This window comes from Macaca fascicularis, chromosome 16 (assembly GCF_037993035.2).
Source record: "Macaca fascicularis isolate 582-1 chromosome 16, T2T-MFA8v1.1".
Classification (NCBI taxonomy): domain Eukaryota; kingdom Metazoa; phylum Chordata; class Mammalia; order Primates; family Cercopithecidae; genus Macaca; species Macaca fascicularis.
Genome location: NC_088390.1, coordinates 62,942,151 through 62,961,674, shown reverse-complemented (window position 1 = coordinate 62,961,674; position 19,524 = coordinate 62,942,151). Strand labels below are relative to the sequence as shown.

General features: G+C 52.8%; 1 protein-coding gene across 6 annotated transcripts in view; it reads left to right on the top strand.

Moving 5' to 3' along the window:
* ACLY (ATP citrate lyase) overlaps positions 1 to 19,524 on the top strand; it is a 63,747-nt gene that overhangs the window by 9,379 nt on the left and 34,844 nt on the right. For 2 of the 6 annotated variants that reach the window (XM_065532378.1, XM_065532377.1), the window contains exons 1-11: positions 902 to 1,037; positions 6,010 to 6,195; positions 7,346 to 7,468; positions 10,522 to 10,584; positions 11,107 to 11,297; positions 11,737 to 11,816; positions 13,256 to 13,386; positions 14,191 to 14,309; positions 15,185 to 15,321; positions 16,088 to 16,149; positions 19,069 to 19,186. In XM_065532378.1, the coding sequence (XP_065388450.1) occupies positions 903 to 1,037; positions 6,010 to 6,195; positions 7,346 to 7,468; positions 10,522 to 10,584; positions 11,107 to 11,297; positions 11,737 to 11,816; positions 13,256 to 13,386; positions 14,191 to 14,309; positions 15,185 to 15,321; positions 16,088 to 16,149; positions 19,069 to 19,186 (1,345 nt within the window). In that variant the 5' untranslated portion in view covers position 902. Of the gene's footprint in view, positions 1 to 901; positions 1,038 to 6,009; positions 6,196 to 7,345; positions 7,469 to 10,521; positions 10,585 to 11,106; positions 11,298 to 11,736; positions 11,817 to 13,255; positions 13,387 to 14,190; positions 14,310 to 15,184; positions 15,322 to 16,087; positions 16,150 to 19,068; positions 19,187 to 19,524 lie in introns of those variants that run through there. The other 4 variants (XM_005584207.4, XM_005584204.4, XM_074019576.1 and 1 more) reach the window with 2 other exon arrangements.

The window sequence follows — 19,524 nt, the reverse complement described above, 5'->3', positions numbered from 1 at the left end:
AGGCTCCTGCATGTCAGAGTGGTAAATACATGTCCTGATTTCCAGGACTGATTTCACGTATTCTGCCCCACAAGTTCACCAGCACCTGTCAGACTGGATGTCCCAGTTTTTGGTTTGGAAAATACGATCTGTCTCAGGTAATAGAGAAGGGGGAGACAGCAGTTCATTCATTACAGTGTCTAAGCCTGGGGTTAGTGGGAGCAAGAGACTGTCAGAGATGGCTCCAGCCCTGCGCTGGAATCTCTCATTGAATTCCTAGCTCCGCCCTAATCCGTGCTGAGGCGAGTAGGTGAGTGGGACGGACGGCGCTGTGCCTGCACCACTTGCTTACCGCGGCCCCTGCCCTATCCCACACTGAGAAGTATGCTCTATTAGCCTCAGCTCAGCCTTGCCCCATCGGCCCAGGGAGGGGAGAGGCGCCACGTGCTAATGGAAAGCGGCCTGCCAGCCACGGCTGCTTAAAGAGACTGTCTAAGCAGTCGGGTTCGGTGCGGCGCAAATGCAGACGTCCGTTTCTCCCAAGGGAGGGAGCAAGGGGACTCCAGGTCCCAAAGCTGCGTTACAGCCAGCTGGACTAACATCCCATCCTCCCCTCCCCCAACTCCCCGAGTGGCAATCCTTCCAGCCCCCCAAGCGGTCAGGCCACAGCCCCCCAGCCCCGCACGTTCTCCTGTTAGCCTAGTCCGACCCATCTCCCCATCCGGGGCCACGCCCTCGGCCCCGCCCCGGCCCCGCCGGCTCCCAAGAGGCGGTGGACGGGCCAGCAGGACTACAAGTCCCAGCAGGCCTCGGGGCCCGCCCTCGTGGGGTGGGGCCACGCTGGCAGCGAATTGGGAGGAGCCCTGGCGCTCAGGCTAGGGAACGCGTGTGGCCAATCGCGGGGCCGCTCTCGCCGTGAGCTGATGGGGGCGGGGAGAAGCCCGGCTGGGCCGGGACAAAAGCCGGATCCCGGGAAGCTACCGGCTGCTGGAGCGCTCCGGATTTTGCGGGGTTCGTCGGGCCTGTGGAGGAAGTGCCGCGTAGGGACTTTCGCAGAGGTGAGCATGGGAGGCTGTTTTCGCTGGCTGGAACCCGCTCGCCCTAGGAGCTTCCTGCCTCCCTTCCCCAACCCGGAACCGCCTTCTCCGACGCGGGCTCGGTGCCCACGCGCCCTCCCTACACCTGCTTGGAAGTTCTGAGGGTCTTAGCTTTAGGTTAGCCTTCGCCCGGGGTCCCGGCCGGTGGCCGCGTGTCGACGCCCCTCCCCTCCCCCCGCGCGGTACACACATATTCCAGTTCTTGGGAGTTTGCACGGGGCTTGCCGCGGTCCGTGCTTCTCCTCCCTCTCCCACATTGCATGGGCCCCCTCCTGGCGCGCCTCGCCCCTCCCTGGCACAGCTATTGAGGCTCCTCGGGCTCATCGGGCCGCCTTTTGGCCCCATCCGGGTTCCCCCATCGGATGCCTGGACGGGAAGTAGAGAAAGCGGTAGCGACTGGTCCCACTCCGATCCCTCACTGGCCGGGCTCAGGCCCTTCCCTTGCTTCTGTGGGGACAGAATTGAGCTCCACGCCCAAGTGGAGGGAACGAGCTGGGAGCACCTCCGGGGTGGGCCACGCGGGGCCAGGGTGCCCGAGGCCTCGTCTCGTCTCGCCGCTAGGACTGAAATCTCGCAGAAAGGACCCTCCTCGCACTGGAGGTGCCGTGGAGTCCAGCCCCTAAGCGACAGATGGCCGGGGTACCACCCCACCCCTGAGCTGAGGCCAAGCCTGGCCGGGGAAAGGACCTCAGGGGGCTGGAGGTTGCTGCCGCCGCCCTCCTGTCGAGCCGGGCAACGGGCCAGTCCCAGCGCCTGCCGCCCTCTCCAACCTTGGCAGATACCGTGCAGTGCCAAGGAGTTCTGCCGTTACGGGGTCCCTGGAGGTCTTCCTGGGAAGAGGATTTTGGAAGAGATGATAAGGAAAAGTACACAGCACAGTTTGGTCAGCTCACCTACTCCTCTCCACCCTTAACTTTGCTCTGTGTTTTCAGCTGGCTCAACTGAACTAAAATGTGGGGTGAGGGACAGCTGGTAGGTCCCAGTTGCCCAAAGGGGCGATTTTCACCTTTTAGAAACCTTCCTAAACAGCTTGCGGGGTGGTAGTGGGAAGAGCCCTCAGACACTGGGCAGCTGATGGCTCCATCCCCATTCTGACACTATGTCTGCCGCAGTAGGAGGCACATACAGAATTCTGCCTCTTTAGAATTTCCTCCAGGGATTGCCTGTATTCTCAATCAGTCAATCAATCAATCAATAAATCCCAATCCTGCAGATACTAACCTTCAAATGAGTGTTTTTGTCTTTCCCAGAGGCACCCTAAGTAGCATCCCCGGTAATTCCCTTCCAATGGCTGTGTCCCAGGGGTGTGTCCTGGGGAACAGCCCTCTTTCATTCAGCCTCCTGTGTGGGTCGCTTCTCTCAGTGTCTGCTAAAAGTGAACTCAATCCTGGGTCACTCACCCGTCTGCAGAAAAGACCCCATTCAGCTCAGAAGGCCCCACCCTTAGAGAATGTGTGTATGTGTTCAGGTTCCTTGGCATGATTTCCCCCAAATGGTTTACACATTTAGCTGTTACCAAGTAACAGTTCCTGGAGTCCAAGCTCAGCCCAATCATCTGTCACTAGTTTGACAGCACATTCAGCTACTGTGGAGGCAGACTAAGATGTTGGGAGGGAAGTTCCCAAACCCAGATAGGTATTTGTAGGTATTTGCTCACTCCACTGGAGCAAATATTCTTTTTTTTGAGATGGCGTCTCACTTTGTTGCCCAGGCTGGAGAGTACAGTGGTGGATCTCGGCTCACTGCAACCTCTGCCTCCTGGGTTCAAGCGATTCTCCTGCCTCAGCCTCCCCGGTAGCTGAGACTACAGGCGTGCACCACCATGCCCGGCTAATTTTTGTATTTGTAGTAGAAACAGGGTTTCACCATATTGGCCAGGCTGGTCTCAAACTCCTTACCTCGTGATTTGCTCTCCTTGGCCTCCGGAAGTGCTGGGATTACAGGCGTGAGCTACTGCACCCAGCCACAAATGTTCTTAACTGGTGGTCAGTCTGTGGGCCATCGGATCATTGTCACAGGTGAGCACCTTGAAATGATATGCACAATTGGATTTGTGTACCTTTTTCTGGGGTTTTCTTCACTCTCAAGAGTCTGAGAACTCAAAGAGGGTAAGAGCCACTGCCTTAGAGAGACTTTTAAGACCTCACTGAAGGCTGGGCACAGTGGCTCATGCCTGTAATCCCAGCACTTTGGGAGGCTGAGGCGGGTGGATCACGAGGTCAGGAGTTCGAGACCAGCCTGACCAACATGATGAAACCCCGTCTCTACTAAAAATACAAAAAAATTAGCTGGGCGTGGTGGCATGCATCCCAGGTACTGAGGAGGCTGAGACAGGAGAATCACTTGAACCTGGGAGGCTGGGGTTGCAGTGAGCTGAGATCACTCCATTGCACTCCAGCCTGGGCGACACAGCGAGACTCCTCAAAAAAAAAAAGAAAAAAAAAGACCTCACTGAACCATTAAAGTTGCGATTTTTCTCTGCTGAGTCCACTCCCTGGGTTTGTGAGCCGTTTGCCTTCTCTGTATTGGTGAATTTGCAGAGACCATTTTTTATTATGTTGTATATATTCCTTGTCTCAACCTACCCTCTCTAAGCCAGAATGCTCTAGTGGCAAATCTCTTGTTTTGGTAAACTGGCAAATCTTGTTTTCTATCGTGTGTCATCCCCTTGTATCTTCTCTCCTATCCTTTCCTTCCAAAGACCCTATGGAGATGGACTCTTGGACCTGAAATTTGATCTGGGTCTCAAGAAAACTGATTTCTCAGCTGCAGGGGTCTGTTTTCTCTCCCTTGTCCTTTCCAAAGTTGGGTCTTTTGTCTGTTTTGGAGGTGCCAGCTTCAGGGGACTGTTTTACCGGGAGTCTCAGACTTTTTTCTTCTAGAGAGGCATTGCCCAGGGACTTCCTTTCCCCTGGAGTTATGGAAGGAGTCTGAATTGCTGAGGATGGTCAGCCACTGCCCCCTCCTCTCTTGAGTGTGCCTTGATCTGCCCTGGGCTGCACTCTTTTTGGAAGAGGGATGGGGGGTGTACCCATTCCATTTCAGGACCAGTTTTTCTGGTCTGAGTCAAGAAGATTGGGAAATGGAGCAGTGGGTGGGGGGTGGAGGACCGTGGGGGCAGTGGGGCTGGTCCGGGCGTCTCTGGAAACTTACATTGAGAAGGAATCTCAAGTAATTCCAGGGGAAGGCCAGAAAAGGGAACATCTCTGAGCCCCTTCCCAGCTACCCCGCTTTAGGCAGATACCAGGCTGAATACACCCATTGTGCCATGCTGGATACTAGCTGGGAGGCTGACAGAGGCAGCCAAGCCAGGATTAGAACCTGAAACCCCACCAGCCTGGCTGATTGGGAGGGGGCGCAACGTGGCCCCTGGAATGTTGGCCTTCTCTGAACTGGGAATGGAGACCCAGCTTCCAGCACGTGTAAACCAGCCTGCTCCTTTACTCTGCCCTCCTTTATTTGTACTTGACTTTTTTCTCCCCCAGCAAATTCAACAGCTTTGCCTCTGGGCCTTGGTGGGGGAGACGGGAGTGACTTTTCCTGATCAAGTCAAGCTCTTGGCCTGAATTCCCATATCCGCCTCCCCCTATTCCCCTCCCCAGCTCACTCCTTGAGTTGCCCACAGGAGAATGGATGTATCAGGACAGAGTGGTGGGGAGGGGAGATGACGAAATTCTTGTCATAGACTCTTTGAAGTGAAAAGGACACATGGGCCTGGCTCTTGGAAAAATGGTCTTTTCTCGGGCTGGTGTGGATTTTTCTGGGGACCTAGGTGTAAGAGGGTTTGGGTTCGAGTCTTGTGTCACACCTTGCTTATTATTAGGTGGGCTTCTTGGGTGAGTTATCCTAACCCCTCTGAGATTTTATTCCCCATCTCAGAAATGGGGTTGTAAATCTCAGTGTACCTCCCAGAGCTCATATGAGATGAGTTTCTTTTTATCTTTTTTTAGACACAAGGTCTTGCTCTGACACCCAGGCTACAGTGCAGCAGTGCAATCATAGCTCACTGTAGCCTCGAACTCCAAGATGAGTTTCCTTATACATGTGATGGAAGATGGTTTCTGCCTCTTCCTCCTCCTCCTCCTCTCAGTCTGGCTCAGTTAGAAGTGACCACTACAGGGTGGTCCCCAGAGAGGCCTCTGTTTTGCTTTAGTGAGTTTTGCTCTAAATTAGCAGCTGGATGACTCAGTGGGGCGGGTGGGATGTACTAAAGGTCAGTTTCCCTGCCCTGTATCTGCCCCATACTCAGGGTTGGGAGGCTAGTGTCCGGGAGAAAAGAGGAGAAAAGAGCTTTGTGATGATCCTCCCCCCTCCCCTGCTCCCCTCCTAACCAAGACCTGGGGGTGTGACCCTGTTTGAGGCTAAGTAAACTTGCTGGCTTGGCCATTGGCCTGGTGCTGTGTAAGGGTATGTGTAGGGGTAAATCTGGGTGTGGCGGAGATGAAACCTGTAGGGAGAGAAAGGCTAGCCTTTTGCAGTTCCAGCCGTACTCTGCACTGGTCAGAGAACAGAAAGGTGTTTCAATGTCTCTGCCCACATCAAATGGGACCAGCACTCAGATTTGGGTCAAAGCACCGGTATTTCTGGCCTCCTAGCCAGCTGCCTTTTGCTCCAGGATGAGTGTGGTTGTGGGTTAGCTAGTTTGCCTAGAGGGAATGGGGCAGGGTGAGGCAAGAGTCCCAGGGCAAATGGCACCTTTGTTTTTCTCTATCTTCCCTCACCCATTGTCTCTGGATCTTCTTCCTCTGCTGGCAAAAGTGCTGCTTGATATCTCTCTTCCATCCTTCCTACTGGGACAGCCTTCTTTCCTTCCTCTTGAGAAACGCTGAGATCTGGTTTTATTGTCTGGGGGCAACTGGAAGTGGGTCTGTCCTGCTGGGGAAGATAGTGCCTCCACCCGCCCGCCCCCTTCTGACCAGCTGCTCTCTCCCAGACAGGTAGAGCAGGTCCCTCTGCAGCCATGTCAGCCAAGGCAATTTCAGAGCAGACGGGCAAAGAACTCCTTTACAAGTTCATCTGCACCACCTCAGCCATCCAGAATCGGTTCAAGTATGCTCGGGTCACTCCTGACACAGACTGGGCCCGCCTGCTGCAGGACCACCCCTGGCTGCTCAGCCAGGTGAGCCCTGCCTCCACGAACGGGGTCTGAGGAAGAGAAAGCCATTGGTTTGTTGCAGATGCGGATGGGGTCACGGGGTTGGAGGCTGCCGGCAGCAGCTGTGGGAAGCATGCCATGGGCTGAGCGGGGTTTGTGTTCACGCTGAGCCCTGCATGTTGAGGTACCCCAGCATGGTGTACCCTGCCATGGGCTTGAAACTGGACAAACTGGTGTCTAAATCACAGCCGTGTCTATTAACCATGTGGCCTGGGGCAAGCCATTTCACCTCTTTGAGTTTTAGATTCCCCATCTCTCCAGTGGGATAATGCTCACTCTGAGCTGTAAGGATTAGCAAGACGCATTTAGCCTGCTTGGTGCCTGGCACATGGTAGGTGCTCAGTAAAAAGTAGGTATGTGTCCTCTCCTTCCCTAAGTGGAGTAGATCAGGAATGTATCAAGGCAGTTAGGAAGAGTGACCTTGTACTTTGTGAAGAATGGCCCTGACCCTGGAGGGTCAGCATGGAATAGAGGCTCCGTTCTTGAGATCTCTGCAGGGCCATTGTTAGAAAGCTCTTAGATTTCCCTGGCAGGGCCCAGAGAGCAAGCCTAGGACTAGTGGTGGGGTTTCTTCCCATTAGGAGACAGCTTACCACAAGGGGATGGAGGGAGTTTCCTGGCCCTGGAGATGTATGAGGAGTGGTTAGGGGCTGCTGGCGGGCCTGTTGTAGACAGGGTTCAGGCACAGGGATGGGGTTGACTAGATGATATCTAAGGTTCCTTGCTGCCCCAAGGCTCTGTCTCTCTGTTTTCCTCTTTGGAACACGGGTTCTGGTCCATATTCTGAGGGGCTTACTGTTGAATGAAGAAGCTAATGTATCACATAGGGAGGGTAGGGAATCACTTATTCACTCAGCAGGTATTTGCTGAGTGCCTCCTCTGTGCCAGGCTCCATCTAGGCACGAATGCCTCTAGATACCTGGTTGTCAAAAGCAAGGTATTGGCTAGGGTAGGTGGGGGAAGCATCCAAGAGTTGACCCTGAAGGATGGGTGGGGCTGGCTTTGGAGCAGAGTGAATGGGAAGTCAATCCCTGCTGTCCTCTATTTGGATCTCCAAAATACTATCCTTTATCTAATTCTTCCTCACTCTAAATACAAACCGCTCTCGTTCCAGAACTTGGTAGTCAAGCCAGACCAGCTGATCAAACGTCGTGGAAAACTTGGCCTCGTTGGGGTCAACCTCACTCTGGATGGGGTCAAGTCCTGGCTGAAGCCACGGCTGGGACAGGAAGCTACAGTGAGTGGGCATGGGGTCAGGGTGAACGTGTGTGGTAACAGAAGCAAATATGGTCGCCTCCAGGTCAGCAGTTCTGTGGATCACCCCCACAGCCAGTCTCATTGTAGCTCAGGGAAGACAGAAGTCCTGTGGCGCTGATCCAGTCAGGTAGCCACCAGCAGTAGGCCCAGTCTTGGGCCTACTGAGACCATTCCCAGCTCCCTCATATTCCAAACTTCTTTCTTTTATTGGTTTGGGCAAGATGTGCCACAGAGGTAACCTCAGTATAATTCAAGAGCCAGGTGGAAATGGTCTGATTCTTTTTTTTTGAGACAGGGTCTTGCTCTGTTGCCCAGGCTGGACAGTGGTGTGATGTTGGCTCACTGCAATCTTGGCCTCCCAGTTCAAGCGATTTTCCTGCCCCAGCCTCCTGAGTAGCTGGGACTACAGACACTTGCCACCATGGCAGGCTAATTTTTGTAATTTTAGTAGAGACGGGGTTTCACCATATTGGCCAGGCTGGTCTTGAACTCCTGACCTTGTGATCCGCCCGCCTCAGCCTCCCAAAATGCTGGAATTACAGGTATGAGGCACCGCCCCCGGCCTGGTCTGAGGGTTTTTTGTTTGTTTTTTTTTTTTTTTTTGAGGCAGAGTTTTGCTCTTGTTGCCCAGGCTGCAGTGCAGTGGTGTGATCTCAGCTCACCGCAACCTCCGCCGCCCGGGTTCAAGAGACTCTCCCGCCTCAGCCTCCCGAGTAACTGGAATTACAGGCATCCACCAACATGCCTGACTGATTTTGTATTTTTATTAGAGATGAGATTTCTCTGTGCTGGTCAGGCTGGTCTGGAACTCCCGACCTCAGGCCTCCCAAAGTGCTGGGATTACAAGCATGAGCCACCACTCCCAGCCCCATTCTAGGAACTCCTTTCTTTCCAGTTTCCAAAAAGGAAGGGTTATGGTAGCTTGTGATAGCATGTGTACTTAAGGAGTGGATTAAAAAATATGAAAAAGGCAGACACACAGTCATGTAGGCAGAAGGACATACTGGGTCAAGAACCTAGGATGTGATAGTTAATAACGTTGAAGAGTAAATTCAGTTCTTTTTTAAATTTTTATTTATTTATTTTTGAGACAGGTCTCGCTTTGTTGCCCAGGCTAGACTGCAGCCTCGATGTCTTCTGCTCAAGCATTCCTCCCACCTCAGCCTCCTGATTAACTGGGGCTACAATGCTACAACACCTGGCTAATTTTTTTTTATTTATTTATTTTTTTGAGACGGAATTTCGCTCTTGTTGCCCCAGCTGGAGTGCAATGGCCGGATCTCGGCTCACTGCAACCTCTGCCTCCCAGGTTCAAGTGATTTTCTAGCCTCAGCCTTCTGAGTAGCTGGGATTACAATCATGCACCACCATACCTGGCTAATTTTGTATTTTCAGTAGAGACAGGGTTTCTCCATGTTGGCCAGGCTGGTCTTGAACTCCTGACCTCAGGTGATCTGTCTGCCTCGGCCTCCCAAAGTGCTGGAATTATAGGCATGAGCCACTGTGCCTGGCCTACTTTATTTTTTTAAGACAGGGTCTCACACTGTCATTCAAGGTTGTAGTGCAGTGGCACATTCATGTCTCACTACAGCCTCCACTTCCCAGGTTCAAGTTATCCTCCCACCTCAGCTTCCTTAGTATTTGGGACTATAGGAGAATGCCACCATGCCAGACTGCTTTTTACATTTTTTTTGTAGAGATAGGGTCTCGAATGTTACCCAGGCTGGTCTCGAACTCCTGGCCTCAGGTAATCCTCCCGCCTCAGCCTCCCATGTAACTGGGACTACAGATATGTGCCACCAAGCCCAAATTCAATGACTGACTTCTCCCAGCTTGGTGATGAATTTCAGCCACGTAGATGAGAGAGAGTGAAGCATGGTTTAGGAAGGCTAAGAAATGCCTGGAAATAAAATTATGTTTCTTCTCACTCCCCAAGGGAGCTGGAGGACTGAGGGAGGGAGTGGGACTGAGTCTTGGCCTAGCCTGGGAAGAATGTGCCATCCACAGCTGGCTCTGTAGAGCACGTGGTTCTGAAGGGCCTGGTGCTCCTCTGGGGTGAAGCTGTACCAGGGATGAACTTCCTTGACTGCCTCGGGTATAGCAATGAAGGTGGTGATGGAGATGTCTTCCTCCCTCATTGGGCTTCCTCAGAGTAGCCCTTAATGTTAATTTCCCAGTTTCTAGCCTTCATAGGTAAAGAGGGATCCTTGAAGTTGCACATGGACCCGGGCATGAAGCGCCCTGACCCTTGAGTTCCCAGGCCTTTGGAGAGAGGATGGTGGGATGGGAGGGAGGGATGCTGAGCACGTCCCCAGGGAGCACATCCTGCTTCCTTCTGCTGGCCTCTGGGAGGGAAGGGTGGGGGACATCAGACATCTGAGCTGGCAGCAGCCTTGGGCCAGCAGGAGCGGCTCATTACCTCTGATGGATTGCTGTCTGGTCCCTGACTCAGCAGTGACGCACAGGCTGGGCGGGGGGGTTTGGGACTTACCGGGATGAGGGCTGTCTCGCCGTGGCTGCCGCCAGGGAATCACTCAAACTGATTAGCTCTGCAGGCCTGTGGTCCTTAGCCAGGAGAGTCTGTGTGGAGAAGTTTCCGTGATTAAGCCCTGGCTCCCCACTTCTCCACCCGTTCCCCGCTCCTGGACCCATGTCCTGAGGCTGAGTCACTGTGCCTTCCTCAAGGCCCATGAAGCAGAATGGTCACTCCCTCCTACCCGGTTTCCCCTCCCCTTCAAGCTCTGCCACAGCCGTGACTTGTTGGAGCCCTTTCCCTTATGCAGGTCCTGTGTCACCCTCCAGAGGAGGCCAAGAGTGGGCAAGGCACAGCTCGCATCAGAGCAAGGGGTGAAAGGGCATCTCATGAGGACTTACTGAGCTTAGGGATCTGTGACCCCATTTTTTCTGAAAAAGTCTCTCTGCTGGGTGTGGTGGTGGGGGTGCTTGGGCACCGCCTCTGTGCAGTCCCTCCTTCTGCCCTGGGGGCAAGACGTGCCATCCCTCTGAGTTTCATTTCCCTCAATTTTTCTGTAGGTTGGCAAGGCCACAGGCTTCCTCAAGAACTTTTTGATCGAGCCCTTCGTCCCCCACAGTCAGGTATGTGTGAGGCGGCTCCAGGCTGGGTCTTCTCCCTCCTGGAACCTTGGGTTTGTCTGCCGTAACATGATGAAAGAAGTCAAGCTGATGAGGACAGTCAGAGGGACCAGGGTCCCTGAAGCTGCACTGAGGATCTGAGGGTGCTGTGGACTCAGGAGTCCAGAGGGGAAGGAAAGGACTTGGTCTGCAGCAGGGAGGAGTTAGGACTGGTAACAAAGGGAACTTCCCAGCGCAGGGATGAGAACGACCTGCAGGCGGGCCCCATTCCTCAGCTGGAGTCACACTGATTTAGTCTGGACCGTCAGCCAGTGAGTTAGTGGCTTCTTCTGCTTATCCTTGGGGAAAAGATGGTAGACAAGTCTCTGGATGAATGTTTTTTACTGGGTTTTAGAAAATGAGACAATGGGGATTGGTTTCCTCTCCCAGTACATGGTAGACCCCCCCAATCTTCCCCAGTTCAGTGCCCCTCACCAGCTTCACCCCCCAACCCCAATCCCACTATCCCGTCTCTTCACCTGCAAGGCGGAGGAGTTCTATGTCTGCATCTATGCCACCCGAGAAGGGGACTACGTCCTGTTCCACCACGAGGGGGGTGTGGACGTGGGTGATGTGGACGCCAAGGCCCAGAAGCTACTTGTTGGCGTGGATGAGAAACTGAATCCTGAGGACATCAAAAAACACCTGTTGGTCCACGCCCCTGAAGACAAGAAAGAGTTGAGTAAAAGGGACGGTAGGGAGGTGGCAGTTGGGATGAGAAGACTGACAGGCTCTGGGCATAGACCAGGGAGAGCAGAGTGGTCTCCTCTCTGGGTGTCAGGTGGTAGGCACAGCCCTGTCCTGAGGAAGACAGCTGGATGCAGGGCGGGGACTGGCTCGCAACCAGACTGAAATATGCCACCAGCATCTCTCACCTCCTTGCCCCTGTCTGTCTGACACCTCTGCCTCCAGCTTCTCTCCTGACAGCTCCTTTCCGCCTCAGTGGCTGAAGAGCGATGTCCAGGGAGCAGGGGTTGCGGAGGAGATGGACGGGCCGGCGGGATGCGTGTCGGGAAATGGAGCTGTCAGTGGCAGTGAGATTGCTGTGGGGCGCCTGGGGTGCTGCCGAGCTGCTCCCTGATCGATGAACTGTCCCTCTCTCCCTCCCACCTCTAGAATTCTGGCCAGTTTTATCTCCGGCCTCTTCAATTTCTACGAGGACCTGTACTTCACCTACCTCGAGATCAATCCCCTTGGTAACTGGGTGTGCTAGGCTGGGAGGGGGCAAGGGTCCCAACCAGACTCCCACTTGCTAGAGGGCAGCACAAGACAGATGTGCACAAGAGGAGGGCTTCCCATGCTCATTTAGTGCCAGTTCCTGTTTCTGAGCTCTCAAAAGACTGTAGTTCTCTTAGTCAACTCCAGCCTCTCTTTGGTCTTAACTTGCTCTGAAGTGGGGAAGTCCTGTTTTGTTTTGTTTTGTTTTGTTTTGTTTTGTTTGTTTTTGAGACAGTCTTGTCCTGTCGCCCAGGCTGGAGTATAGTGGCACAATCTCGGCTCACTGCAACCTCCACCTCCTGGGCTCAAGCAGTTTTTCTGCCTCAGTCTCCCGAGTAGCTGCGATTACAGGTGCCCGCCACCACGCCCGGCTAATTTTTGTATTTTTAGTAGAGACGGGGTTTCACCATGTTGGTCAGGCTGGTCTCGAACTCCTGACTTCAGGTAATCTGCCTGCCTTGGCCTCCCAAAGTGCTGAGATTACAGGCGTGAGCCACCACGCTCGGCCAGAAGTCCTGGTTTTGATCTGACTGTGTGCTGCTGCTCCTCATGCCAGGTCAGGCTGTCTGACAGCAGGAGGTTGGCAGCCTCTGCACTGCTCTCACCCTCTGGCCCTTCATTCTTCCTGGTGCACTCAGAGGCCCCACACTTGCCTCCCTCTGTGGGAGTTGGTCAATCATTAACCCTTGACGCTGGGAAGAGCTTGTTCTCAGCCTCTTGGGATGTGAAGGAAGCAGGTGGTGTTGGGGGAGAGTGGTGTGGGCTGGCTCTGGCCAGGACTTCTCAGGGCAAAGTCCAGGAAGGCGAGAAATCAAATCATTCTGGCTGAGGATGCAGCCCCTCTAATGGACCAGATGGCCTTGTGCTAACTCAATCAGCTAAATGGCCCTGGGGGAGGAGGAAGATGGGTGTCCAGTGAGGTAGTATAAACGAATCCTGCTGACTGAGAGTCCAGTGCACCCCGCGGCTCCTGCTCCACCTGACACTGTGGCTTCCCCTAGCCAGGCCCTGGGAGACATAGATGTGCATGCCGGTGGGGGGTCTTCTGTCAGCAACAGGTGCCTTTAAACACTTTTAAAAAGTGGCCAGACCATGGGTTTGCGCATGGTTAGATATTCAAAGCAGGGAGTGTGGCGTTTTGTACAGATGTTTGAAAATTGCCATGGCAACTAATACAGACCTCCATGTCCCATTACCTGTAGGTTAGGGAGAGGGAAATGGCCTTGTAGAATTTGTTTTGCCTTTAATGGAGAAACGCTCTGTCTCCATAAGGGCCACTCTGGTTTCTTATTGAGCTTAGAGAGTTCTGAGGCCTGAATGGACCACCATGGGAGCGATGTTTGTGGAAGGGTTGGAGGTTGGTGGTCGTCTCTATCCAGAGCCGGTGTCTGATGGTTGCCTCTGCTCCCCCTTGAAGTAGTGACCAAAGATGGAGTCTATGTCCTTGACTTGGCGGCCAAGGTGGACGCCACTGCCGACTACATCTGCAAAGTGAAGTGGGGTGACATCGAGTTCCCTCCCCCCTTCGGGCGGGAGGCATATCCAGAGGTAAGGCTGGTTTAGAGAGGAGATGGGGACTGGGGGGAGGGCGGTGGGGAGGTGACTCATCTCTGATGTGCATTTGGCCCCCCTTCATGAGCTGTTTATTTGGCAGGGAAAGGAAGACCGAGAAGCATTTAATTTTCTTAAAACCCCAGTGGGGTGGGGGTGGGGGTGAGCCAAGCCTCTGAATCCCAGCCAGAAATCCTTTTAGATTTCTCTCTCAATCAGCCTCCCTCGACTCTTCACTTGATTTGTTGCCTCTCCGTGATTCCAAGTGGCTCCCCCTAATCCTGACGGAAGGTCGTTCTCTCGGCTTCTCACTGGGAGTTTTAATTGCTCTTTCCCACTCTGTCCTCTGAGAAGTCTTCACAGCAGGGTTGGGCTTTCTGGGAAGTACCCCAGGCCCAGGGAAGAGGCTGGGCTGGGAGACAGTCTGGCCTGGGGAGTCCTGGGGTGGTGGGGGACATGTGATGGGCTGGGCAGGCAGATGCTGGGGTGAGGTCACGGTTAAGCAGAGGGACATGGTGAGGCTCAGGACTTAGGCAGAGGGCCAAGGACTTGACATCAGAGAAGGGAGATGGGAAGTTTGTCCCCAGGCAGTGACTGTGACTAAGGGTGGTTTTGGTACTTGGAGATGCCATCAAGTGTCTTCAAGGCATGTGGGGCCCTGATTAGCCCCTTTTTCCCACCCCATTAAAGTGATTAGTGACCTCTTCGTGTGCCTCCAGGGAAAGCGGGGAGGGATCCTAGGATCTGGGACCTGGTAAGGGGGGCACCCCGAGGGCCTACCTGTTGCTCTCTGCTCCCCAGGAAGCCTACATTGCAGACCTAGATGCCAAAAGTGGGGCAAGCCTGAAGCTGACCTTGCTGAACCCCAAGGGGAGGATCTGGACCATGGTGGCCGGGGGTGGCGCCTCTGTCGTGTACAGGTGACTGAAGGGGGTTGCTGAAGAGAGGCCAGCCCAGCTACCCAGCATCCACATGTGTGTGGCCTGGGGGGTGGGGTCCTGCCACTTTGGTGTGGGAATTTGGGGCAGAGGAAAGCAGTGGCATCCCAGAGGGCTTCGAGGGATGATGGCGAGGGCCTGCCCTGCTCTCAGTGTCTCCTATAACTTTCTTTTTTGTGTCAAAATGAAGCTGTTTTGAGTTTTAATTGTGAAAATTGTGTGCTCCATACAAAGGTACAGCAAATATAGAAAATGAACTAGAAAGTGAAAGTTGCCTGGCCATTTCCCCATCCCCTCCCTGACCAGGTCACCCCAGTTAGCAAGTTATTGTATGTCCTATCAAGCATATATAAATATTTATACTCTTTGCTTTATAGAAATATTAGGATCATATTCTACACCCTTTACAATAATTAGCAGTTTTTTCACTTTAAGCATGGTAGACACCTGCTCATTTCTGTATGTGCAATCTGCCATTCCCTTCTGTGTGTGACTGGCACTGTTTCCTCTGGCTGCAGCACGCCTTCTCTTGGGCAGCCCGTCAGGGACTCCTGCGGTGTGTGATTTTTCTTGTCTTTGTGTTAGGGGGTGCGCATTGTTCATTTTACCTGCCATTGTCTGTCCAGGGCTCCCCAGTGCCCTAGGGCTGGCAGAGCACACTGCCCAGGAGAGTCTGATGTAGCACTGTTAACCTGCAGGCCAGACTTGCGTGGGAGCTGGGGGCTGGAGGCCCAAGAGGCCAGTTCCACAGGCTAACTCCAGTGTTTTGAGGGATCCATATGTCCTCCCAGGCACCAGGCTGCCACCCCCTGCCCGAAGTATGAGAGCCATCACTGACTTCTGTGTCTCCTTGGCAGCGATACCATCTGTGATCTAGGGGGTGTCAACGAGCTGGCAAACTATGGGGAGTACTCGGGCGCCCCCAGCGAGCAGCAGACCTATGACTATGCCAAGACTATCCTCTCCCTCATGACCCGAGAGAAGCATCCAGATGGTGAGATATGCGCATGCACGCGCGCACACACACACACACACACACACACACAGCCCTGTCCCCCCTTCCCCAGAACAGCCCAGCATGCTGCAATGGGACAGCTTCGTCTGAGGAGTCACCAAGGCTGTGTGTGGTCCTGGTCCTTTGCAACTTGAGGCTAATCGTTGAACTTTGGTTCTCGGTTTCTCTGACTGCATAGAGGGTAGGGACCACATCTGTCAGTGGGAGGGGACTGAGAGGGAAAGAGGTGATGTGTGATAAAACCCTACAAACAAGTGCAGGTGAGGAGGTGGCTGTGGCATGTGTCTGCTACAATTGCAGTAAACTCAGTTTATCCGATTGCCATAAACTGATTGCAATAAACTCAGTGACTTTCTTACATTACCTGGCCTCTGTGATTCTCAGTGCCCCTTTGCCACCTGTGTTTTGGGTCTCTGCATACCAGTTCCTCTTCCCTTGAGCCAGAGAGAGAGAGAGATTCCCTCCAGAGATATCTAGAAACCAACCTGGATTTTTGGATGTTGGTTAGGAGTTATGTAGTGCTCCTATGGGTTTGTTCTGACCCCTGTCTGGTGGCATAGGTAATGGAGAGTTGAGCTGATAAAGTGGAATGTCTGGAGAGACTGTCCTGCTCACTCCCTAATACCTCCTGGCAGATGGGGGACCCTCATTCAGGGGAACAAGAACTTCCTCAGTTGGATTGCTGGGAAGATGCTCAAGTCTACCTCTGTAACTGTTTTTGATTTCTCTCCGACTCCAAATCCAGGCAAGATCCTCATCATTGGAGGCAGCATTGCAAACTTCACCAACGTGGCTGCTACATTCAAGGTAACAGCTGCAGCAGTTTCTGGGGAAAGTGGTTTGGGGAAAGCAGGGAAGGGGCCTTGAAAGCAGAGTTTGAGCCAGAGCCAAGTTACCATGAGTTCCCAGGTCAGGTAGGGGGCTCTTGCCCCAAGATCTCTTAAGGGGGTAGAGAAGACACTGGGACAGGAGCTGCGCATCTGACGCTGTGTGTCTCTGGGCAAGCAGTTGCCAGGCTGGACCATAACTCTCCCACCTGAAGGATGGGAGGCAAATTTCTGCTTTCTTCCTTCCCAGGACCAATGCTTTGGAGCACTGGCTCAGTCCTTCCTTCCTTCCTTCCTTCCTTCCTTCCTTCCTTCCTTCCTTCCTTCCTTCCTTCCCTTCCTTCCCTTCCTTCCCTTCCTTCCTTCCTTCCTTCCTTCCTTCCTTCCTTCCTTCCTTCCTTCCTTCCCTTCCTTCCCTTCCTTTTCTTCCTTCCTTTCCTCCTTTGTTTTCCTTTGCTTGCTCTTTCTTTTCTTTTCTTTTCTTTTCTCTCTCTCTCTCTCTTTCTTTCTTTCTTTCCCCCTCTCTCCTGCTCTCTCCCCCTCTTTCCCCCTCTCTCTCCTTCTCCCTCTCCCCCTCCCCTTTCAAGTTTCACTCTTGTTGTCGAGGCTGGAGTGCAATGGCACAATCTCAGTTCACTACAACCTCTGCCTCCTGGGTTCAAGGGATTCTCCTTCTTCAGCCTCCTGAGTAGCTGGGATTACAGACACCCACCACAATGCCCGGCTAATTTTTGTATTTTTAGTGGAGAGGGGGTTTCACCATATTGGCTAGGCTAGTCTCGAACTCCTGACCTCAGGTGATCCACCCGCCTTAGCCTCCCAAAGTGCTGGTATTACAGATGTGAACCACCATGCCCAACCGACCGATCCTCCTTACTTTCAACAGTCTTGTGAGACTCTGGTTTCTCTGCATCTCCTTGGTCTTTTTTTTTTTTTTTTTTTTTTTTCTGAGATGGAGTCTCGCTCTGTCACCCAGGCTGAAGTGCAATGGCACAATCTTGGCTCACTGCAACCTCCGCCTCCCAGGTTCACGCCATTCTCCTCCCTTAGCCTCCCAAGTAGCTGGGACTACAGGTGCCCGCCACCACACCTGGCTAATTTTTTTTGTATTTTTAGTAGAGATGAGGTTTCACCGTGTTAGCCAGGATGGTCTCGACCTCCTGACCTCGTGATCTGCCCACCTCGGCCTCCCAAAGTGCTGGGATTATAGGCATGAGCCACTGCGCCTGGCCATCCTGTTCTTATATCTCAGTCATGAGCCCTTTTTCCAAAAGATTGGAATGAAGAAAGTGCTTTGATGATCCAGGGCTCCTCTTGTCCTACCAGGGTCTTCTCAGCCTGGGTGCCTATTCACGGGTCAGGGCTGTGTTTGCACATGCTTTAAAAGCACATGTGACTGCTGTCAACAAGGATGACAGAGCTAATGTGTCTCAAGAGTCATCCCTTTCAAGATAGCCACCCAAGGAGGCCATTTATTAATATTCCATACTGTCAGATGCTCAGTGAGTATATTCAAAAGAGTGTGCCACATCTGGTGGATCCATGTGAGTTTTGAGAATAATGACTAGATAAGTGTCAAACTTTAAAGTCTGAGATCTCAAGAAGTGAAGGGCTGGGTGTAGTGGCTCATAACTATAATTCTAGCACTTTGAGAGGCTGAGGCAGGAGGATCACTTGAGCTCAGAAGTTCAAGACAAGGCTGGGCAATATAATGAGACCTCATCTCTACTAAAATTCAAAAAAAATTAGTGGGCTGAGCTAGGAGCATCACTTGAGCCCAGGAGGTCGAGGCCGCAGTGAGCCGAGATCGTGCCACTGTGCTTCAGCCTGGGCAACAATGAGACCCTGTCCCAAAAAATAAATAAAATGTGGGACCAGACCCCATCAGTCCTGCCAAAATCAGGGTGTCCATAACTGGACCTGATTTAACAGACAAATCTGGGACAGGGGAGCCTCAGCAGTTTTGATTTAACTTCTGAGCTGCCCTGCACTGATCCTTGGTTAGGGCACTTGGTTTGGAGCAGGTACTGTACATGGAGCTTTGTGTGAAATACCTTGGGTGACAGAAGTCAGACTCCAGGCTCAAAATCTAGCCTCTGTCTTGAGAAACATAACTGGACACACCTTTCCACCCTCTCATTTTTCCAAAGTGGATATCCATTGTAAGAATTGTTCTTACACCGTGCTGGGCGCGGTGGCTCACACTTGTAATTCGGCACTTTGGGAGGCCGAGGTGGATGGATCACCTGAGGTCAGGAGTTTAAGATTAGCCTGACCAATATGGTGAAACCTCATCTCTACTAAAAATAAAAAAAATTAGCCGGATATGGTGGCAGGCGTCTGTAGTCCCAGCTACTCGGGAGGCTGAGACAGGAGAATCGCTTGAACCCGGGAGGCAGAGGTTGCAGTGAGCCAAGCTTGCACCACTGCACCCCAGCCCGGGTGACGGAGCGAGAATTTGTCTCAAAAAAAAAAAAAAAAAAAAAAAAAGAACTGTTCCCGCACATCACTTAAGAAGCTTTTGTGGGACACTGACTATGTCTTAGTACCTCTGAGAACCCTTGCATAGAGCCCAACATAGATATCCCCACCAAAAAAAAATGTAGTAAGAGGCAATAATGACTGTAGACGGAACAAAAGAGAGACCAGCAAGGCCTTGTTGACGATAGAGGCCTGGAGCCTCCATGACATTAAGGGGTGTCAATCCCGGGTACCCCACGTTCCCACCTCAGCAACATTCTGAGTGATCATATCCCAGGCCGTGGCTGCTTGTGCGTGGTCCCATGCTTCCTGGGGAGCAGCCCTTGTCACATACACCTGGTACATTTGTTTATTCTGGTTATAAATCATTGAGTTGTGGCTGCCTTGTTTTTAGTCACATGTCCCTTTGGGCTTCCAGGGCATCGTGAGAGCAATTCGAGATTACCAGGGCCCCTTGAAGGAGCACGAAGTAACAGTCTTTGTCCGAAGAGGTGGCCCCAACTATCAGGAGGGCTTACGGGTGATGGGAGAAGTCGGTAAGATGGGGACCTTTTCTCTCCCCCTCGCCCTGAGTGTGGGTGACCTTCCTCTTTGGGATTCCTGATTTCTGAGCATCAGTCTTGGGCTCTTTCACTCTCTCTCCACTCCCCTTCCTGGGTATGCAGTTTGGGTTTCCATTCCCTGTCCCAACACAGAGTGCTGTCCTAAACTTTGGTGTGGTCAGGAAAGCATTTTCATTCAGCTCTACACTCAACAGATATTTATTAAAGACCACTCGCTCTGTGCTGGGCTTTGTGCTGGCGATGAGGGTTACAGCCACAAATGGACAGACAGCAAGCCTTCATGGAACAGAGGACGCAAACTGTGGTGTCAG